The 24,734-nt window shown below is 36.0% G+C and overlaps 1 protein-coding gene across 5 annotated transcripts in view; it reads right to left on the bottom strand.

Moving 5' to 3' along the window:
• The window catches only part of CNTLN (centlein), a 197,952-nt gene that overhangs the window by 4,865 nt on the left and 168,353 nt on the right, over positions 1 to 24,734 (bottom strand). For 4 of the 5 annotated variants that reach the window (XM_075527374.1, XM_075527375.1, XM_075527376.1 and 1 more), the window contains 4 exons: positions 23,246 to 23,383; positions 22,707 to 22,892; positions 5,263 to 5,448; positions 3,834 to 3,911 (listed from right to left, as the gene is read on the bottom strand). In XM_075527374.1, the coding sequence (XP_075383489.1) occupies positions 3,834 to 3,911; positions 5,263 to 5,448; positions 22,707 to 22,892; positions 23,246 to 23,383 (588 nt within the window). The remainder of the gene's footprint in view (positions 1 to 3,833; positions 3,912 to 5,262; positions 5,449 to 22,706; positions 22,893 to 23,245; positions 23,384 to 24,734) is intronic. The other variant, XM_075527378.1, reaches the window with a different exon arrangement.

The raw sequence follows: 24,734 nt of genomic DNA, 5'->3' as shown, positions 1-24,734 counted from the left end.
TTGTTTATGTGAGATGTGATATCCCGAGGAGTACATGAGGCGGGAGGGAAGGCAAGTGCTGCTGTGTATCTGATAAGCGACACGCTAAATCAATGCTGTCATTTGGTTCAGTGCTTGGAAGAGTTAGGCAGATGATTTGTATTTTATTAAAAAATAGTTCTTGGAGACTTCAGGCAGTAATCTGGATTGGGCTAACATGCTGTACTCACATACAAAATTATTAATGGATTCTTCCGAGATACTGTTCCTTACAATCAGTCACAATGAATGAAAGCCTTGGGTGGTACAAGAAATCTTGTCTAAGCTATGTGAAAAGAAGTCATCGTCTTGATCTAGCTATAAAAGTTTCCTATGATGGGAAAAAGCTAGAGAAGGTTGCTGGTTTGGTTTTTTTTTTTTTTTATGATTACAAAAAGAGAGTGCTACCATACTGTGCCAGGTTCAAATAATAAGACATACACACCCAGATGTGAGCGAGAAAGTAGGTAAAAGCCTCATCACTTGCCATGCAAGCTGTAAACACACATACGTAATGAGATAACCATACTTGTTCCCTCCTCTCCCAAATACCATGAACCACTGAAAATTCAATGGTCTATAATGTGATACGTCTCCCAGCTTCTCTCTTCTATGCCCAATCACTATGCATAATCAGTCTGATGTCTCTATACGTGACTCAGATACCCCTGTGCAGGTAGGAGATGTCTGCATGTGCTCCTGTGAAGCCTCTCCACATACAGGTTCTTCAGAGGCCAGAGAATCTTTTACCTTTTATCGTAATGTCAGTTATTAAGATGTTTCATTTTTATACTTCAGTGAGAACACTCTAGTCATTGGGTGTTAATGTACAAATACAAAAAGGCAGCTGAAAAAACACTTGTTGGTCATTCAAGACGTAGGTTTAGACAATAAGTGATTTTTATCAGCTCTGTAGAATTCAGAACATGACTGTACTTTTCAATTATATGATTCTTATTTACATTATAACATCTTGATGCAGAGATATCTCTATCAAATTGTAAGCTTCTTAGCAGTGGTGTAGTTTCTTCACATGTGTTTCTACAGTAGTTGATAGAATAAGGACACATAAACTCTGACTGGGGTCTGTGAACTTCAGGAATACAAAAATATTTATCATTGAAATATTAACATTCTTGTAAAGCTGACAGAAATTAGACCTTTTCAAGTCATAAGAGTATGGAAAATAAAGGTACAGATGAAGCGTAAAACAGAGGTGTGCTATCCTTCATCATTACACTTTAGGGGAATCTATAAAATGACAGTAAAAAGCAACTAGTGCTTCCCTCAGTCCCCCCCAAAATTCTAATGCAGCAGTAAAATGGCGTATGTCAGTAATAAAAATAAAATGTCTATGACATTTTAAATGTTATCGTACTGTCACAGCGGAATAAAATTAGCTTGAAGAATGATCTAAAGGGATATGGTGCAGTTCATTATGTATAACAGCAACAGCAGCAGTTTCCCAGTGTTCATAAAGGTTTCTCCATTAAATTTACCTCCAGTCAATAATTAGGAGTCCACAAATAAACCTAGGCAATTAAATCAATACTGCTGGGCAATTATGTTCCAAAGTCCTGGCTCAATGGCACAAAAAGACACTATATCAAACTGCAATATTAAGTGATCTGATGCAATTTTCAACTGAACATTTTCTCAGAATAACAGAAAAGGGCAAGCCTACATCTTTGTTCAAGATGCAAACGGGTACACAGTTTGCCAACCCGAATCATTAAATGAGCAGTCTGTTATGAGCAAAGTCCTGACAGAAAGCTTTCATTTCACCATAAGCTTTAGTTTTCTGATCAGAAATATTACCAACGCCTACTAAAGGAAACCACAACCAAACTCTCTACAAGCTAAGAGTCAAGCATTTTAAGGGCATAGAGCTCTTCCGTGAGCTGTTCCCAAATAGAGACCAAGAAATCTTAGCAATTTCTGTCCATGTGACTTAGCATGGACAGAAATGAAAAGCAGAGCTGGCTGCTCCCAAAAAGCACTAATCTCCTTGTGATTCTAAAGACAGTCAGCTTGCCAAGAATTACTTTTACCTTCAGAGCTCCTCCTGAGGAACCCCACAAGATGGAGCAAAAATCACTGAAAACCACTATTAGCTTGTACACAAATTGATATGGCTAAGAGCAAAGAGCTCCTCTATCCTTAGCTAACATTTGCAGTCCTAATATAGCTGGTTACATAGTCAACAACCCCCTCACTCTCCGTGCCCTGGTTTTTGCTGTCTGTCTATATCAGACAAAGGGAAGTGATAAAATTCTGCTCAGGATTTTTTAACAATCTGCCAAAGGATGATAACAAAAAACAGAATAAGAATTCTCGTATCCCATGAATCTGATTCCTATTTTGGAGTCCATAATATGGACAGAATCTTGAAATTTATAGATTAAAAAAAAATTCTTAAAATGAAAGCAATTTAGTGAATGGAAATATTTGTGCTTTTACTGCTGAGTTCCATGTAACACTACGAGGTTAAATTAAAATGCCAGTACTTCTGACAAAGCCAGCAAAAGAAAACTGATATTTCCATCTCCTCCACTGCAGCAATTAAGCAGTCTTAATGGTATTAAGTTTTGATAATGAAGAAGGGAAAAACTGTCATTTCTTAAAAATCTGGTCATAGGACAATCTAGACACAAACGCTATTAATGATGAAATATATAAGTCTGAATGTGATTGTTCCCTTGAAATGGCTTTCAAAATATTTTCAATCATTCACACTCTTAACAGAAATGAACTACATCACTAATGGACCCATGCTAGTGAATATGCATTAGGAACATTGCATTTATAAATCAAATTTTATTTCTTTTCAGACATCAGCTACCCATCATCTGAATAAAGGAGACAACTAAAATATAATGGAAAAGTTTCAAGAGTCAGTGTATATTGTCAGTGATGTCCAAACAAAAGCTGACTATGGCTAGAAAAGCAGGGCTCTCACCTGCCAATAAACTGCCCTTGATCACTTACAAGAGGGGAGCATCCCAGCAGACTCTGTGTGTATTAAAAAAAAGACTTGAAAGAGAAGAAAAAGTATCACACAGGTCACAGCGGCAGTCTCAATGGACCCCTCAGGGATTTCTGCTAGTCTCAGCCTTGTCATCCTCTATGCAGCTTTCCTCTCTGCCCAGAAAATGTCGATAGGAAAATGTTTGAGGGGCCTCTGGTGGAAATTTTTTCATTCTTTCTGCATTGACAGGATGCCAAATCAATATTTACTTCCCACTAACAAGCTGCTCGAGGTCTCAGTAGAAAATATTGTAGAGAATGCGGGAAGACACGATAATAAACAGCTGTCTGGCTATGAGGAAAACATGAATTGACTGGAAACAGGTCCACAGTAAAAGGTCACTGAAACCCATGAACTCCTCAGGTGTCCATATCAACTACTAACTTTAAAGGCACATAATAAAAAATCTCTTTTTTCTAAGAGGTATGAGAGAATGGATCCTTTTCACTCTAGCAAGCATTACACACTGTCTCAATAATTCAATTAACACATTTGCCAAGATCTGTGCTGGTTTTCTCCAGCATTGTTTCACTGGTTTCAGCTGTTAAGTTAGCTATCACAAATCCTTGGTTAACACCTCTTCAGTTTTATCTAGTGACTCTTATTTTAAGAGAAATAAAAAGGAAATGCTACAAAACAAGGATTTTACATTGCCTTATCACAGTATAGTTTGGGACCATCAATGGCAACATAATTACAAATGCAATAGATTACTTACAACCTAAAAACACTTAGCTACTCAGAGTAGAAAGTTATAGTTCATTAAGAGAAGATGTAAATTTAGCACCTGTGCTTCAAGAAGTTTCTGTATATACTGCAGCCATTCTTTATCTTTTTCAAATTCCATTTTTGTCTTTGCTGTTTCCTAAAAATAGAAAAATATAACAGACACAATATTTTGACACCACCTGAGAAGAACATAATGAACAATAAAGGAAATGTGTAACTGGATATACATTAAATAAACAGCATGTGGAAGTGGGAACTATGCTTGCAAGACTAGTTATCTGAAGCATATCCACCAAGTATGAGGGCTCTGTTAAATTTATAAACCTACCCTTGTCCGTGATTGTCCCTAGAAACGTGCACGGCATGTTCTTTTCACATGAATATACAGGCGTATGTGTGATCTATGTGTAAATTTTATGAGTTCCATGTAAAGGTTCCTGAGTCTACACACTGATAAATGGAATGTGTATCTAAAATTTGTGTAGTGTAAATTCATCACCTGTATTTTAAATTTGTTTTCTATTTATAGTTAAGTATATTGGTGTGTTTTACACATATATTCACAACAGCAATTAAAACAAAATATATAGGATGTAGAAATTACTTTGAGAATGAGGTAAGCATGGAACAATTCTGTCAAAGTAAATCGCTTTACAGGGGGGTATAAATGTCAGTGAACAGGGCAGGGATTGGTCGATTTATTTGTATTCATGAATGTAATCCATATCAGCGCATACACATACAATGCACCTTTATTTAACCAACGTGAAAACTCTCTTTTGTGACTTCTGTAATACAAAGCTCCAATAAGGCTAACCCTAAGTCATCACCAGAGTACTGTTACAGCCCAATAATGACCAACTCCTAGACACTCTTATTAAAGTAAGTGTAAGCTTTTTCATGTGTTATTTGATCAGGCCTAAATAAATCTGGGTAAGAAATCCTATTACTGTATCTATTTAATAGAGAGTGATTTGATGAAACACTATCAAATATTTCATAGTAAAATGTATGATAGAATCAACAAAAAAAGGCAGTGACTTCCCCCAGAAACCATCCGTCTACTAGAAATACCTTTAATAGGTATCACAACTCAAGAAAGGAAGCATCAATGGAATCAATCTGGCACAGCAAGACACATTCTAATTTTGTTTTCATTAATGCAGAAGTCTTTTTAAAATGTATAACCCTGCCAAATAGTCTCATGAAAAAGGAAACTACTAAGGATTTTCAAATAATGTCTCTACATGTACCTGCTCAAAACAGTATATTTATATTCTATTTATGCATGCCCAAAGTCTTGCCACCTTATGAGTCTCTAACCTGACCTTTTTATTTAAATCCAAACGTTCTATTCTTTTTGTGCTGGGTGCTGCACGATGAAATTCCAGCCTTAACCTGGAAATCCTTTTCCTCAAGAATGGAAATATACAGCATCTTCTGATCTAGCCCCTTTTTACTTAAGGGGGGTCCTTAAAATAACTTACCTCATCATCTTCTACTTCTAATATCTCCTCAAGATCAGTTGTTGAAACATTAAGGATAGACGCTGCCAACTGAACAGACTCTTGGGAAAGACCCTTTTTGCACGCTCTCACTTCTCCCATTTTTTTTGCCTGTTTGATTTTTGTTCTCAGCTCTTGTACGCTGTGCTGTAACTCTCTGGTTAGAGCCTGAAAAATGCAAGCAAAAAATACTCCATTGCAATTTTTCTTAAAAGTGCAAACACTATGGAAAAAACAGTATAATTTAGACTGAGCTCCTTTAGATGGGAATTATCTTCATTCTGTGTTATTGGTTCAACAGGATACATGCTGTAATATTAAATAACATGGTATTTAGAACACGAAATAGGAATTAATACATTAAAACAGAAAATGTTCTTAAATACAGGTAATTTTTAAAATGTCTTTAGCAAAATAACTGTATTCATACTGCCCTCAGTAGTAAGACAAAGCAGCTTCTGCAGAATCAATTAAAAATCCTTTCCTGATCCCGTCTACCAGAAATGTTCTTGAAATAACAACAGTGTGTCAGGCTTTACTGTGGTCAAGCAGAGATCTTTTTAAAGCCTGTTCATACCTTCACTGCATGAAGAAACACCAGCATACCTCTTTATTCAAAACCTGCAATTTTGGTTCCCATCAAGACAGGGTAATTCAAAACTGTCCTGGCTGCTGATTCTTCCCGACATAATTTCTACGATCTAAATCATCATAGTAGGAGTTACCCATTGTTGATAAGCACCATACCCTTGGAGCACACAGGTCCACCATATTATTATTCAAGGCTTGCACAGGAGGGGTTGTATTCTCTAAGCAGCTGGCCCATACAGAAGGCCCAGCCAGGCCAGGCAGTCTCTTTGCAAGGGTGCTCTTAGCAGGTAGTAGGTGTTTTAAACAGGTACCAGCTCAGGCGGCGGGAGGAAAATCAGGTGCCAGACCAGAACCACTGCAATTGTTCTTCAGCCCTGGCTTTGACAAGGTCTGAAGCAGGGGTGCCAAGAGAAGCCTCAATTTTAGATCCCATTTCTGCTGTTGAGGACTTTTAGTTAGTTTTAAGCAAGAACTAGAGCATGGTAGGATGTCTCATGCTGCTAATACTGAATAATTAAACTGCCTTTATTATCTTTACTACTATTACTAGTGACTAATAAAGACAATAATAATAAAGGACAATTTTTCTATGATCATTTCTGAAATGTGGTATACACGCTAAGCCAGAAAGGTGCTTGCAGCTTAAAAAAAATCCAGAAAAACAGAAGAATACTATTAAAAGAAAACTGTTTGAAAGGTTTAAATGATAGGAAAGGAGAACCATTATCTGGAGTGGAAAAAAAGGACTACCAGGATTTAGTAAAGCTGATGTAAAAACCCAGGAAAAGTAAAAAACAGAGAGATGACTAGGCAAAAAATTGTACTTGCAGTTAACAGGAAAGAAGAAACCCAGCAGGGGTGAGACCACTCTCCTTTGTTTATTTAAAACTAGAATAAAAGAAACAGTATGAAACATTCTGCTGAAAAGACTTGGTTGACCTGAATGAAAGCTGAATGGAATCCCAACCTGATTTTGGTTTTTGTTCCCCAACACCACACAAGTACTGAGCTTGAATAATACCTTCCATGAGCCTAAACATGAGCCAAACTGCACAACAAAGAATTGATGGTTCAAGTTCCTACCTCTCCTATTCCTAAAGTTCTCTGGTTCAGTGAAATAACACTAAGCATCAGTATAAATCATTGGTTGTATAACTGAAGTTATTTTGTTTCAATATTTATGCAAGTATGACAAAAGCATTTTGTCAAAAGCAGAGCAAGACAATTTTATTTAAAAATTGTTGGCTGGGAGACAAGAGCATTAACTCATTTTCAGAAGATCCTCCTAGCGTATTCAACTTCCATGACTCAAGCAGAACTGTGATTGTCAACACAGACACCTTGGCTGAGTTTAAAATGAGAGAATAAGGGTTTTTTTCGATCGTCATATGTGGGGCTCATCTTATTAAACTATCTCTCACCAGTAGCTGATAAATTCCTGAAAATTCTTTTTCTGAAGAATGCGTTCATCTTATAGAAACTGACTGCAGAATTATGAAGGCTGTTTATTGGCATTTGGGGTAAAGTGCTCCACAGCCTCTAGTGTATTCAAAATACAGTCATTAGAGAGCATTTGCTGATATATTTCAAAGAAAGCACAACAGATTCACCCGCTTCCAAGATTTGTTTATTTTTCTACCACTTCCCAACTAAACATTTTTCTGTATTTAGCTAAAATTTATTTATTAAAAACAAAATTACCCTACCACAAATTTGGGGAGGGAGGTACAATGAAATTTGTCCCATTTTCTGATTCAAGTGTGGGTCCTTCCATCCACAGTATTTCCAACAAAATATCTTGTACATAGACAGAGCTGGGAGGAATGAAGAAACTTGAAATGTTATAGGCAGGGAGTTAGGGCAACTTAGGCCAAGCTCATAGATGGAAATAGACTGAGAGAACCCCAAGTAGAAAAGCACACACTAAGAAAAAAATTACAGATAGATAAATCACCACGTGTTTTTGTAGCATTTGAAATGGCCCAACAGTAAATTGGCTCCTGTGACATGTAGGGGACATATCTGACAAAGGAAAAATAAGCTCAACTGTTCTTCTTCAACCAAATTGAATCAGCTTCCCAAATTTTAAAAGTAAGGAGATCTCTCTCAGACATAGGTGATCACGTAAGAAGATGCACACTTGTATACTGGTGCAAAGAGGAAATGTAAATTAAAGGAGTCAAATATCAAGGAAATTAACTGCAAGGCCACATGGAAAGACTACAAATAATGATAAATAGCCAAGCACAGGCAAACAAAAAGCATGATAATAAACAAAGTTAAACATTCACTTGAACATCTCAGACAACATACAACCATTGCCAGAGAATAGTCTTATGATATTATTAGATAAACTTCATTGGTGTATCCAAACTCCAAAAGAGGTTCATGATGAATGAACAAACTGATAGCAATAGCAACAGTGGAACCCAGAAACTGCAACTCCACTGTGCTTGTCTTTTAGTTCAGAGTTCCAGAAAGGAAGGTACCAGAAAGATCCTGAAGGATCTACAGCAGCAATATAAAAAAAAAGAAAGAAAAAAAAAAAAAAAAGAAAGAAAGAAAAAGGAAGTTTAAACAAAAATCAAGGAAGGAGAAAATTACAACTAATAGGTTTTGATATGCAAGCATACACATATATAATCACAGTAGATCATACATACAGAGGACTTGCACTTCAATTCCTCTTTTCCCTGAGCAGTTCTAATACACTAAAGCATGGGCTTTCACCATATGTGAAAAATAAGGCTACTTTATGGACTTTCAAATTGGACTCTCAGAAGCCAGCTGGTTTTGAACCTGCCTTCTTCACATTATTAAGTTGAAAAAATAATGTTTTGATATATATTTGTCACTGGATAAGTGCCTTAAAAAATGATAGCCTCCCTATGATTTTAAGTTGCTTTTTCTGTTGATATATCCTCATCTGTCACATACCAATATATTCATGTGCTAAATTGTTTACTTATTAGTGATTTCATTTATATGTCACTTCATGCTTTACTACAGAAATGTTCAATGTCAAAGCCACACAGGTCTTTAACTGAGTTATGAAGAACCATTTCCAAACTGAAAATGACAAAAAACTAAGAGTTAACCAACACAGATTTTGTTGGTGAGTGTACGGAAGCCAGTGTAATATTGTTCTTTGATTAAGAAATTGATCCAATGCATTCTGGAACTACGTGTAGGATTTTAAAGTAGAACATTTTCCACTGTGTATTTCAGAATTACTTGTTTCTAAACTTATAAGCATACATAGGTGATACAAACTGCCTGCAATGAAATCAATGCAGAATATGACTCCAGTACTGTATTGATGTATGATAATAATGCCTTTATTAGTACTACTAATACTAGGATTTGATCTTTTCTCTTTGTTTTTCTTTGGTATCAAATCTAGGGGATATTTTGTTAGTAAAGCCATTTTCCCAACTTAGATGTTACCGACAGAGTTATTCCTGTGGGACACACTTAGCTGCTACCAGCCAACTAGAAGAAGAATTCCTAATTAATTCCTCAAAACAAATCTACAACACATCTTGTCGGACCAGTGCAATTGCTACTGGCCCAATTAGAAAAAAAACAAGCTTAAAATTCCAACAACATGAGCTTAAAGTACCCAGCTCTTTTTAATCAGTGGCAATTGTTGCATTACCTATCAACTGCATATGGTTACATATTATATATTACATCTACTGGGTTGCATACGGTTCTAAAATATCCTTATAAGCCTTTTTACTTTATTTTCACAACCCAAAATATTCATTCTTAAGGTAATAGTTTTCAATTTTGGTCTCAGCACGCAAACACTTTTTAGCACTGTATCTTTTGCCAGTTTTGAGATGTGTAAAGACAAAGGTCTTTTTTCATTTAAAAGGTCATATTTAATTAAACATTCAAAGAAGCTATGGTGATACACAGACCCTGACAACACACTATTAATAAGGTCTTTACATCCCCAAAAGCTCTGACACTAGTTGATCCTGGAATTGACACAAATTGATCAATGGCCCCAAGTAATGCCATATGACCAAGTCAATGCCTAAAATTATTCTCGTAATTACCATGTTAATTTACACACTCTATTGTTATTGTTTGTACTCCAATAAAACTTAATGGCCCCAAGACAGACCAAAGTCTGATGCTAGCACTGTAGCTACGTACAGCTAGATTTCAGTCTTGCACTGGTGCAGAACTCATGGCAGAAGCCATGGCTCACAGTAGCTATGGAAAATTTTAAGCTTTACTGGGCTTTGTACAATAGTAATAATGTTGTGCTGGGCCTGGCTGGGATGGAGTTAATTGTATTCTAGCAGCTCCTATGGTGCAATGTTTTGGATTTGTGACTAAAACAGTGTTGATAACACACCAGCTATTGCTGAGCAGTGCTTGCACAGCATCAAGGCCTTCTCTGTTTCCCACCCTGCCCCCTCAGCGAGTAGGCTGGGGTGCACAAGAAGTAGGGAGGGGACACACTTGGGACAGATGACCTGAATTGACCAAAGGGACATTTCATACCATACAACGTCTTGCTCAACAATAAAAACTGAGGGGGATGGGGTATTGGTCTGTCAGGTAGCCACTGCTCAGAGACTGGCTGGGCATTGGTCTACATCCCTTGGGGGTTTTTCCCCCTCTTCACTTATTAAACTGCCCTTACCTCAATGCACGAGTTTTCTTGCTTTTGCTCTTCCTATTCTCTCCCCAGTCTTGCTGGGGGCAGGGAGTAAGCAAGCAAGTATGTGGTGTTTAGCTGCTGGCTAGGGTCAACCAACCACAAAGGTATAGAACAGTATAACATACAGAACAATTCTATACATAGTATTTTGTGTGTAGTTCAATACGAAAGTATCTTTAGATACAAGTAATGTGTTCTTAGAAAGTCACTTGTTTTGTAGATTGGGATGGTGTAAGGGTGTGACTCAGAGCATTACACCAAAAATGAAATGGAAAATCTTTTCTGAAACAAGGTTAGTTTCCTAAAGAAACAAGAGTATTGTGAAGATGTTGCAGCTGTCTGTGGAAAGCAAGATCTAAATTTCACAGAACTGAACACTGAGTTTAAAGAACTTCTCTACTTTTGTGGCAGAACAATTATTGCTGGCCTAAGGTTAGGGCACATCCTAGTGCTGTAAAAGGTTGAGAGAGCATTACTACCCCAAATAGTGCACAATCAACAAGACAAAACAGAATGAATGGACAACGTGACACAAAGACACAATGTCATGCACTGTTTCAGCAGCTAAAACAAGCATTCAAGTTTCTTCAATGAAAGTACAGTTACTTGGTCCTTACTGCCTCTCTAAAAATTCCTTTTAAAATACTTTCAGTAATAATGTTTAAACTGATCTCACAGCATGATTGCTGTATGTCAGAGAAAAGAAATACTCTTCTACAGTAATTTCATTTTTTTATATATATTACTTAAGTTACCTCAACTAGCTCCTTCACTTGAACAAATACACCTTCTAGGCATAACTTTTTTTCGATCAGGAAAGGGACAAGAGTGTAGACAAGAAATAAAGACAAGACAGACCACTGCAATAGATTTGTCTGGCCAAGGGCTCTAACATGTAGCATTCTGACACATGGGAATGAGTCAGCCTCAGGAGGTTAACTTAATTCTTATGATCCCCAGAGATCACATGTGATTTCAGAGACTCCAGCAGATGCCCTGAAAGTAGAGTGTAAATGCGTAGAGGAGATATAGACCAGTCTTACCTTCTTCCATTCTGCTTTAGTTCTAAAATTTATGAACATATATGTTCAAGCTATGTGGCTCAGCTCTTGGATTTATTTGTACATATTTGGAGGAATTAAGATAGGCTTTTATGATCTTTTCCAGTAAGAATAAAGTAAACAAACAAGCTGTAGCATGCATTAAAACCCAAACAAAACAAAAAGATACACTCAAGGGAATATCAGATTGAGAATATTATCTAAAAGCTAGCAGAGCTGCAAAGTTTCAAGGGCTAATTCAGTAAAGAGCTGAAAGGGAGAAATACGTCCAGTAAAGCTGGGTATCAGATTGGTATAGATTATTTAAAATAAACAATCTTATGTTGATTGGCACTGAGAATAGTGCTCACAACTTCACAGAGATCAGTGGAAGATGAAAGCACACATTGCCTGGAAGAAATGCCTCACCTGATGACCTGTAAGAATTCCATTTTACATAAAGACTGAGAAATTGCAATATGTATGTACAAAATAATGTGGTACTGCAGTTGCATCTACAACCTAATTTTCCACATCCATTAATACAAGGAAATCCGAACACACATGACCATAACTAAGGATCTAACAGACAAGATCTGAAAAAGGAATTTAAAATATTACCAGCCTTTTCGACCCTTGTGCCAAAAGCTATGTCCAGTTTGCAGTCCAACATCCTACCCCAACCCTGCCTTCTTCACGGCTCTAAGCTACGGATGACAGACTATGAACTAGAAAAGGTGAATTCAGTAATATCCCAAACCCAATTATGGTAAGAATGTCTGGAAAAGTGTAGACAGATTTGCACAGTATTGTTTTTCAACTACTAAAGCTAAACCCACCCCAGCTTTCCTGACAAAGCCTTTGAGTCACACAGTATAAAAGGGGCCTCAGGATTTCAGAACACAAAACTCAGCTTCCTGGCATTTAGAACTGCAGATCCAAAACCCATTTAAAATGCAATAAGGAAGTGTAATGTAAGCTAGGCCCAATAAAACATGATTTCTTTATAAACATTTATTTTCAAGTACAAAATTGAGAATGTTCTTTTGACTGCATTTTCTTAACCAGCTCCAGGTTTGGAAAACTATAGGGAAGAATATTAAAAATATTTCACCTATATTTGACATTTATAAGAAAAGGAAATTGAATACATTGTGCTATGTCCTAAAAGATAGTTCCATTTATTTACAAATTAATAGAAAAGTGACTTAAGTCACGACCAGTTTTTAATTTCAGATCGTTTACAAAACAAAACATATTTAAACAAAGATGCAGCAATGGACTCATTCTGGCCAGTTACAATGTAGTTTATATTTCTGTGGAGAAGTATACAATATATACTTAAGAGTATACTTATGTGTTTTAAAATTCCCTTTGTGATTCAAAATTAGTTTTTTGTAGTACTGGTCAGCTTTTTTTTCTTTTTCTTTTCTAATCCTCTCTTGATAACTGTTTAGCTATCACACTACCATTTATGCCTGAAATCTTGTCTTATAAAGCTGTTTCCTTTCATAGCATTCTTTGTAACATGGCTTTAGGTAGAATGAAGCCCCTCTTATTGCATCAGCTGGGCACCTCAGTTATAGAACATACAGCAGATACTTACTGATATGAGGGACCTTTGGTCATATATAATATTACAGCTTTACAATTATCTAATCTCTCCTGTACATTAAGCTTTACAACTGCCAAAAACTTAAGTTGTAGCCAAATGTTTTCAGACTGATGCTTTTTTTTTTTTAAGTATCAGCAAACACTCCATAGTTTTCTTTGTACTGTTGCTAAATTTTCAACACAATTACCATATTTTGTGACCTATAATAGGGAAAAAATAATAGTTTTCTTTATAGCAGAGAATGAGTTGAAATATGTATAATCAGCGTTGGATGACAGGCAGAATATTTCTGTCAAAATATATTGGTTTCTAAAACGATATTTATGTGAAATGGGCAATAATAATAATTTAAAGTCCTATTTACTTCAGCATTTAAGTCCTACCTCATTTACATTAATTTTTTCCCTGCTGTAAATTCTTTGGTTTCAACAGAATTACCTCTGATTTACACAGGTGCTAGCAAAACTAGCACCATTCCTTTAAAACATCATATATTACAATTATTTACACAGAGGAAAAAAAAAAGGCACTGACAGAGATTAGAGCTTCACACACGTGTAGTAATAGATGCCTGGGATCCCAGAGTTTTTATTATCTGAACAGTTAGGTCAGACAAAGTCAGCACAGCTATACCGGACATGGCAAACAAAGAATATTCAGGGCAGACCAAGAAATACTGAGGTGAAGCAACACTCCAAAGGTCACCTAGCAGGTCAGTGACCAAGATGTGAAGAGCACCAGGATTTCCTGATACTCAGTTCAGTGTCTGAGCTTATGCTATCTTTCTGCAGAAACACACGCAAAGCATAAAAACTATAAACCAGATGCCCTGTGTAAGACCACTGCACTGCTGAAACAAATGTGTTTGAAACCTAATTTAAGAGGTCAGCTCTGGCATTCCTCATACTCTTAAAAAAATTCCATAAATCTGATCAACTGTGTTTTCTTAAAATACTGTCACTTGTTGTTTTTTATGATTCCACCCTCCTAGAGCTCATCCCACCTCTCTGTAGGTCTTTCGGCATGTCTGTTGGGGAATCTACTCAACTCCCACCTTTCTAAATCACTGTGGAGACTTCACAAGGCTCTGTATATGGGTGCTTTCTGTTCTCTCTGCTTCAGCTTGCTTTCTTAGTAATCTGATCAACATACATCGAACAATTATTTCTACATGAACTCTTAAATAAATCATTACTGGAGACCTTTCTTCTCCTTTCCAAGTTTTGCTACTTTTCCTGTCATTTTGCCAAAAAGTTTTCCAACCGCTTCAAGCCCAGAGCCTTTACTATATCCTTTGTACTCATGCATCCATCCCCCAAGTCTTCCAGTTAGCCCTTTCTCCCATCAACATCGTTTCTATCTTTTACACCCCAAACTGGCCTTTACCATTAAACTAGGCATCTTTCTAACTATCTCCAGATTATGCACAGGGGTGAGTATCAGCTTTAAAAAGCAGTCTCTGCAAGCCATTTAAAGGAATCACAGGTGGATCTATATACCCTTCCAGGGAGTGCACTGCAGAGTCTCCAAGTAGCTCCCAGCTGAGCCTGTTGCAGTCTCATTCTCTGAAAAACTTAAGATTTTTTTTTTCCTGAGGCAGAAAAGGAAGTTATTTGCAAGTTGGTGAAAATAGTTTCCTGTTCAGCTCTAGTTTGTTAGATCTGTTCACACAGCATCTACTATTAGAGAGTCATAGTCTATGAGAATGGTTCCCAGGGACTGTAAGAAAAATGAAAGTAGCACTAATATCAACAAAATCACCTGTGTAAGTCAGACATGAGTCTAAACTTCGCATGAGACATACACGCGCAGCTACAGAAACCTGACATACCTAGCAATTGGTTACATAGGTTGAATTATTTAAATAAATTCCTCTAAACTCTTAATACAGAGGAGGATATAAAAAAAAATCCACATATTTTAAGCTACATCTGTTATCATCTTTACCTATGAGAGTCAAAAACCAAAGTGAAGTGCTATCCTTCTAAGCCTAAAAGGCAAAGAAAAAGAAGAGTAAGGAAAAGCTTTGTAAAATCTTTCTATTTATTCTTCATTTTTAGTAATCGAGATTTTATCCATTAAGACATCTACATTATATGCTGTTCCTGGCATACTGTATGCATCACTAACCATATGCCTTCTGTAAACTATAAGAGTTCAGCCATTCACTTCATTCATTAAAATTCACAGGGCCTATTATTCTGTTTACAGTCTAATAGATATTCACTGTCACTATTCAGGCCTCTGATTCAATTTGCCTAAATCCCAGATGCAGAGTAATCCTGATGGAGATTAGCTTAATTTATCACCAATTTCTTCTCAGAACCAAGAAAGGTTGGTATTTCATAATAAAAGCTGTGTTTCTCCTTTTTTCCTAAAGCAGCATGCAGTGAAAAAGAAGCAATAAATGCCTGATTTTTTTTAATGGTGAGATTTTTTCAGTTACACAAATTTTGCTTTGCATATAGGACATCTTCTCTTAAAGGTGTGTATCCTGCAGATAAGAATACTGTTTCTCATCAGACTGGAACACATCCCTGTAACCAAATATTATGCTGATTCTGACTGAACACAGACTGGCAGACTCATCATCTACTCCATACAATACAAAATAAGGACTCTGGGTATACTTTTCCAGGTAAAGGGCTGACAGTTTGGAGTGTAATAAATGAAACATACTTATCTTTTGGCTGTTAAGTGTTCCCAGGGGGAACATTTTCTAGCAACTTGACATCATATTAAAGGTGTCCACTTTCAAATCAAAACTGACAGTGCTGATTTATGTAAGTGATACTATCTGCTGTCGTTTGCAGAATGTCCCAGTGACCTGCTGAAGAAACCTTTGTTTCATCAAACACCACTTCCAGATTGGCACAGTTCATATACAATTGTGTAAACTTTTCAAAATAAATCAATTTTCATCTGCACAGCAGAGTATAGTTCTATTTCAATAAAAAGTTAGTCCATTTTTGCCAATTACAAAATTTTACAATTACTTATTATGCTTAGCTTTTTTAGATGAAGAAACAAATGATCATTCAAATGGCATCCTGCATCTGATCTGGGTACCCATATAAAAAGCATGTTCTGTACAACCTGGGCCTGGAAGAATTTCGAGCAGTAGTACTGCCAAGGAAACTGAATCCACAGGGTTTGAGAATACATTCACCAATGGAAATGTCCTATGAAGAATATTTCTTACTGTCTCACCATAACTGGAGAATTCTGAGAGTCCCCAGCAAGGATTTACTTCTGTCCAAGGAACTGACTTTGCAGCTGGAGGTACAGGCAGTAGCACTATACTTGTGTTGCTCTCTTGTTGGAAAGGAGCTGATAAAACCCAACAGAATATTTTCCAAATATTTGAGCCTCCAAACCCAACTACTAATTATCTTTTTTTTTTTTTTTTTGAGATAAAAAGCAAATAGGACGTCATCTGCATATGGCCATTCTGAGAAGAACGTGTTTCCTGGCAATGCTCTATCTTCCCCAACACAGAACAGTTCAAGAGAAAAACACAATGATGGTAAATAACAGGAATTTGCTAAATGACAGGAATTTTTAACATGAAAGTGGTGAGTCATTAATTAGACTTATTATTTGTAACAGGAAGAAGTTTCATGTGACATTTTCAATTAACACTGCCACTAAAGGGCAGTCCCAGCATCTCTAGCCTGCAACCGTGTAAACCTGTCCCTGCCCTGACCCGCTCTGGTACACAAAAGCTGGTGCTCTGGGTTTTCAAAAGGTTAACTGCATTTTCATGAGCTAGCTCATAATTGATCCATATAATGTTTATGATGACATTTCATAAATGGAGGAGGGAGGAAGTTTCATAGGGGCAGAAATGAGCAGTGAGAGTCACTCAGAGGTGGAATTTTTTAACAGAAGTGTTAACTTATCTTAAACTGCATACTAAACTACAGCCCAAGATAGCAGTGAGAAAATATGCCATGCCAAAATTGATGCCAAGATTCAAGGTAAATTGCAGAAAGGTAAGAGAAACTGACATATATTGGGATATAAGGTAAGCTGACTGAATGGCACATGACTGGCAGAACATCATTCGGCCAAGCAGAGGTGGAATAAGGCCCCTGACGCGTGGCTGCACAAAGCTGTATGTCAAACAGCGGAGCAAGGGGGAAATGCACCTAGCTTAAGCCCTGCTCTGAGGCAAATGTCTTCAGAGAGTGAGTCTTAGATCCCCAAGTAGATCCACTAAGCTTGCCAAGTAAACTGCTATGGGTCTTGATTTTGGCAGTCAGTTCTATCAGATGGTTATACTGGAGACCTATCAAGAACATTGCCAGAACAGACCAGATGTGAACTGTGCTTCAGTGGGTATCCTCTGTGGAGGGCACACAAGTCCCAAATCACAGAGGCATTAGGGAAGTGAGAAATGCACTCAGCTGACTTTGAAGCATTCAGCCGCCATCACCTATTTATTACAGCCACAGCTGAAAACAGGTACCTTATTAGAACTTCAAAACATCTTCCTCAAGGTCAGAAAAGTTCTGATATTTTCATGCTCAGGCAGATGTCATCACTGCTTATTAAAGATGGCATCACTAACTTATAAAAATGAGTTTTGCTGATGTACAAGTTGAATGGGACAGACAACACTACTGAGTCTTGAGCTTACAAGGGTCTGTAACAGCAATATACAGTCAAAGTCTAGGTGAGCTAAAAAAAAAAAAAAGTACAGTAATGCAGGAAAACTGAATTCCTGCAGAATTCGGCAGGATTTTGGACACTTTCATAGCAAACTAGTATGCTGTACCCTATTTTCGATACAAATCCAGTCAAGTAATCTAATAGCAGTTTTTTAACTTTATACAATGGCTGTTTTCTGCATGTGCTGTCACAGGTACTACAAACAAAACAAAGAATATTTTGCTCTGGTTGCTGTGCTGAACATAACTGGCAAGATACACCTGAGGATCTGATAGTATAATACATGTTATAGAAAATACTGAACAATGGTACACTATAGAAATTGGATGCATGGTTCAAAGAGAATTTATGGTGCTGATAGAAGCTGGATGGGATGAAAACATGTAGCTTTATAAAAAGCATCTAAAATACTCTCAGAGCCACCTGGTCCCTCTTATAGGTAGTTTGTGTTCTTCTGTAATAAAAATGTTTTATTGGCCCTAGCTTACATTATACTTAGAACCTTACTTTCATTATTATTTATCAGTCTTCTATAAATGCCATTGACAAATTTTATCAGGATTTGATATCTAATTCTGTGAAAATGTTTAATAATCAAGTTTAGCTCTGATCTTTACAGAACTCTAGAAACACCTAAATTTCATGAATTACTTTTCAGATCAACTGCACAGGCCATTTTTAATCCATTTAACATATTATTGATATTGTATAGCCTACATTTTTTATCTGAATGTCTCCGTGTTAGGTCAGGCATCTTAAAAAACACTGTATTAAAATGAATAGTAACCTTTATCAACTGACTTGTACTGCCTTCCAGAAAAGAAATCAGATTTATTCAATGCAACTTATTTTCCGTAAAGCCATTCTAAGAAATATAACTATACTCCTATTCTTTAATACTTTCAATAATTGAATTTCATATCAGTTTTTCATTATTTGAGCCAGAAATGAGGTCAGACTAACTGACCTAAAAATACCCATCCTGACTGCCCTTTCTGAATATTGGCTCAATATTATCATTCTTTTAGACTACTCTAATACTCATGGCAGTGTTGTAGTACATATACACTTACTTTGAATATTTATTCAAAATGAAGATCAGCAAGAGTAAAATTCCTTAACCAGTCCTATAAAGTCATAAGCTATAAAAGTTCTCAATTTAAAATTACTACTTCTTTCCAGAAATTGCTTAAAATCCTCCATTGGCTACTAACAGACTGGGGATGTTTCATCATCTTCATATAACATCAGCCTACTTCCTTCCAGATACAAAACAGAAATATTCATACAAGACTTCCATCTTTACACAGTTACAGAGTTGTTTTATCTAATAATGGGTCATATCCACCCTGTAACAGCTATCTTATTACTGGTACACTTTTAAATCCTGCCCCTTTACTATTGTTCTTGGCCTTGCTACCCACAGATTTCATCTTGATATCTTTAGCCTCTTTTCCATCCTCCATACTCTATTGTTGCTCGTATTTTCAGGTTATTATCTATAATTCATTTTCCACTTCCTTTATATTGCCTTTTAATTTCTAAATATTGTATTCTCTTTCCCATCAAACCAAAATAGATATTTATAAGAAGGTACCTTCTAATTATGGAACTGTGTTTTTTTGCTTACTTAATAAACTGTTACTGCGCACAATTTCTATTCATATTTTCTACTAGCGTATATGTTCCTCAAAACAGCTTTGGAGAAATGAGCTGCTCTGAATCAACTTATTTTAGGTGCCCTGTTGGTTCCCACTGAAGGTAATTTAGGACATGATACCTGATCCCTATACTACACTCCAATAAAAATAAGTCCAATAATGACTTACAACATATTGGATACAGCAACTTTTGTTTGTCATTATTTCTTCCACAATTTTTAGAAACTATTACTAGATTTTACAATCTAGCAATTTTAGTTAGTTGCACAAGTGTCCCAAACTGGGCTCCCTATAGTGATGCAATGCTTTATTGTACATTACAAATATGTGCTTATCCAGTAACTCATCATATCCTCTAATTTAATCTACTGGTGTATATCAGAATCCTACCAGAAACCTCTCCCCCAGGTTTTGTAACTTAGTATATTGATCCAAATGGCTTAAAGATCCTGTGGTTCTGAGTTATCAGTAACTCTAAAGACAAGTAACAGTGTCTGCTATAAACAGAAAGAGCCACACTCTTTTCTCTGAAGTTCCTCTGTTGTCCTATTATTAGGTGTAGCTATTAATTAGCAATGCTGAAACGATTTAATTGTTGTATGTTAAAAAAATAACTATATAATGTCATGAGAGACATGGAATGGCTAGAAAAGTAACTGCATTCAGTTGATTAATGAGAAGATTACACTTGCACTCAGGAAAACAAGTAAGGCTTGTGAAGTGATCAGAATAGCGGACAAAGATAAGAGGGTCACACAAATACGTTAAACAGGTTAAGCAAGAGACAGTTTAAACTTGATTAAACTTGATCTCTATACAGAAAAACTTATTTGAGTTATTGAAACTTGAGTGAGAACCAAGGTCGGGGAAATTGACAACCACCTGGAAGGAGAGAGTAGAAATGAGACAGACCAGACTTCAAAGGAAGAGCTGGTGCAGGAAGGAGTACTGCTACTTATTGTGCCACCTCAATCTTCCTATACAGGTTATAGCATCAGATACATAAGAGGTATTTTAATAAGATTTACTTGGTATACTACAAAATTCCACTGAAATGCCAAGGATTTTCAACTATATTTTTTACAGTGGTATACTGTGAATAAAATGATTTCAGATAACTTTTTTTCCATAAATATTTAGTACCTAACTGAACAAAGCAGTCTACTGAGGAACTCCCTGTTCATCAATATTTGACTTACAGACAGCATCTTTATTTTCAAAAAATCTTTCTGCAGAGGAACAGTAGTCAGCAAAAATGTTACTTGAAATATGCATGCATATTCTTTTATCCAGGGGAGAAACTACATATTTAGCTTTATTAGCTAAATATGATTATTATTTATAGAGAAACAACATATTAACATTCTTTTCACATACAGTACAACCACGTAAATGCTAATGAATATTCATGGTAACTAACAGAGAAGGAGTCATCTTCTTCAACAACGAATGAAGTATCATAATAGTTGCTAATAGGTGATTTTCCTCATTACAGCTACTTTTGAGAACATCCTTTACTTTCTCATTTTCTAATTTTTGACAAACTTTTCATTATGGAAGTATGTAAACTTCCATATTGATAGTATGAACACTTGTTTATCTCCTTTGTCTATAAATGCTACTGCAGTTTATCAATTAATTCCAAAATTCATAGCAGCCTGGAGACTGAATTGCGTCTCTCTGTCATCAGTGACATAGGAGTATTTAATTAAAAAAAATACATAATACTTTAGATTAATTCAGACTTTCCCATACTTAGCCAGAAATAAGTATGCAGCTGTGGAAAGAACACTCATTTCTTTCTCTTAGAGGAAGCACTCTGTATTAGAAGAAAGCACATTGTACCCCATGAAAAATAACAGTTTGTTCAAGAATAGGCAAGATACTTCTGAATCACGGGGCACAGTGATCAATTTTATAACACTCTCCCAAGGGTTACAAAACAAGGCAAACAGAAGATAGCCTTTATTTTATTCACAAACTTAAAAAATAAAATAACTCATTTTTTAAATAGCAGGCATTTTTTTTCATGAAAGTCAATCCTCATTTTCACCTTAGAAATTTTAGCTTATAAATTCTTTGAATTTAGATTTTAAAGTGCATTCAACATTGTTCAGTCTTTTTTCATAATGAAGTTGATGTGAATTTTGCAACTGAACTGAATGTGGGATGGTTGTAGAGTGACTTGTTATCTGATGATGACAGAAAGAAGCTAAAATGCACAAGTACTTAAGTTACTAAATTTCAATCCACAGTGGAAAGTTATCCACGAAGTGATAACTATATATGCCTTCTTTTTACAGTGCATCAAAATACCACTGCTCTTTACTTCAGATGCTCTTAGACTTGCTCAAATATATCTGACAGCAGCTCACCTCTACAGAAATCCAAGAACAGTACAGAAGTGGATCTGTTTCATGGGTTAATAAGATATAACCTTGTCTGAAACTAGGTATATAGTAGATATATGCTACATTCAAGATAGATATACACTTGAATAGGCATTATAATTCTTAGTTACATAGTGAATATTTCAGAAAAATAACTAATATTTATATTTCAAATATTAAGTTACAAAATACAGATTAGTCTGTTCTGCAGAACTTCACACTGAAGTAGTATGATGAAGCGATCTGTATAACACCAGACACAGTATTATTGCATGATGCACTGTAGCAGATTGTTAAGTATTTAACCAAAATAAGAAAAGAATATTCTACATACTGCTTTTAAAACTGCTTTCAATTTTGCAATATAGAGACTCCCTTATTTAACATTTCTGCAATAAAAAGCAACGCATGTGGAAAATTAGGTAATTCACACTAATCAACAGATATGAATTATTTTCTTAAATGTGTTAGGAAATTGTTTTCTGCAGAGTAATTTGCTATAAAACTAAGTGCCTTTTCTTGGGAACAAGTACACTGGCAGCCATATACAAAAAGATGACCAATAAAAACTATGGAAGTCTACAGAAGTCTAGGAGAGAGACCCAGAGCCATTGACTCTTTCTCCCTGTTTAAACCAGTCCAGAGCTGACATCAGGCCAGTGAAGGAACTTCAAATATTGTTCCAGAACAGGGAATGCACCAAAGATTAGCCTCATTTAATCTTTTATGTTTTGCTTTCACTCAAGAACACTCAAAGGAAACCAAAACTCAAACCTTCACAAATGTCATTAACTCTTCTACTTTGTCATTGGTGAGCAGCAGCTTCTTCTGTACACTTTCCAAAGCCTGCCCACTCTGTTTAGCCAAGCCATGTAGTTGTTGAGAAGCCGTAGTCTCAAGTTCAGTCATGGCACATTCAGTCTCAATCATTTTGCTCTCTAGATTGGTAAGCTTGAGATCCTGAAATACATCCCCAGAGAAAGAGCAGTGATAGGCAGGTATGGTAGATCACAAACAAATGAACGAACAAACCAACCTCCCACACAATGGCTACATCACAGAACATTCTACTTGCAACACATAAAATGTAATTTCATGGGAAAAAGTAATTTTATTTTCAGTTGTCACATGCATGTTTCAGCATCTAAATTTCACTGATGTGACTGGATTAAGTCAGAGAAACACATTACTATTACTCTGCTCTTTTTTCCCTTTCTGTATTTAAAAAGTCTAAGCTGATGACCTTGCAACTTTTCATTTGAAAGTGAGGTATCAAAAAGTTCCACCATGGAGCCATCATAACTCTAATATACCTTTTTCTCCAGCTCATCTTTAGCCTTGTGATACATCTGCTCATACTGAGTCTTCTCTTTTGTAGCTACATTAAGTCTTTGTTTCAGTGAGTCAATGGAGGCTTTTTTGTTTGAACAGTCTTCAGCCAGTGCCTTTACCTGAAATAATGAAAGTCCAAGAGCAATTGACTATTAAGATATAAAACTTAAAAATGAGAATCAAATCAAAACTAAATTTATCTATATTGCATAAATATACCTGTGTTATATAAATAATTTGATTAAAGTACCTTTTTCTGAAATTACAGTCTTTAGTAATTCCCTCCTGCTGATCCAGTAGAGATCAGTTTGCACACAATCTTGTTACATAAAATCTTGACTTACATTAAGTGTAAAGAAAAGGTCTTCATTTGCAGAGCTGTTTGTTTATATATATTTTTTACTGGTGTAGTGTGTGCAAAAGGGAGCAAACCACAACTTCCACTCATTTCTTCTATCAGAGGTAAAAACATTAATTAAAACTCAGCTGAGAAAATGATAACTGTCTAAAAATTAAGAGTCTGTGAAGCCTCTTAGATAATTATTTCATTTTGCCATACAATGCAAACACTGATTTTGGGTAAAATGAAATAGACCAATGCTCCTAGAAAATCATTCAGCTCTCCTGACAGCATTAATCACAAAGTTTTCCTGACAATGTCGAGTAACAGGGAATTTCTTTGATCTTCTGCTGAAGATAATGCAAAATTTATTGAGTTGATTTTCCACATGGAATAATCAAATTAATGTATGGAATTCAATTCTCTGGAATCTGAGAAATGCAGTGCTTAAAATACTCAAAGAACAGCATTCCATCTAAATCGTACATTGTTCCATTCTAAATCTTTTGTCTAAAACCAAAATCAGGTATTTCTCTCATTTCGTACTTTACCTCCCTTGCTTACTTATCCTGGCTGTGGATTTCTTAATAACACCTTAGCTTTGGCATGGAGGGTAAGAGAGTATCTCTCTCTAGAGCTGAAAGTGCTGTATGACTGCAAGCAGAGATAATGCCTGTGGTATTCAGCAAGCATCCACAATTTAGGAAAACAAAAGCAAATTGGTAAATTGTTTATTTCTATTTTGGGGTCATATGCTGCATAACCTCACAGACAACCAAATATCATAATCTTTTTCTGGAATTAAAGGCCAAAGTGCAATACATTGGTTGGATAATATAGAAAGATGCCAAAACATATACAAGTTCTCCTACCTCCAGTGAAATCATCCTAGAATTTTGCAGGAGAAAATAATTTGCTATAGAAATTAAGCTCTGCCTACACAGGCAGAATTACCTTAAACTAAGAACTGTGAATCATTCATAACATTGCAGTAGACAATAGATTAACATATTAAAGCATTTAACTTCTATAGCCAGGAGAGGTGCATGGACTTCATTAGCATATGTCATGTAAAATCACCCTTGTTTCAGGTCTACTGTATTTTATGAACTTACAGTGCATAAAACTAA

Source organism: Mycteria americana, chromosome Z (assembly GCF_035582795.1).
Source record: "Mycteria americana isolate JAX WOST 10 ecotype Jacksonville Zoo and Gardens chromosome Z, USCA_MyAme_1.0, whole genome shotgun sequence".
Taxonomy (NCBI): domain Eukaryota; kingdom Metazoa; phylum Chordata; class Aves; order Ciconiiformes; family Ciconiidae; genus Mycteria; species Mycteria americana.
Note: the sequence above shows the minus strand (reverse complement) of the source record. Positions and strands in the feature narration are given on the sequence as shown.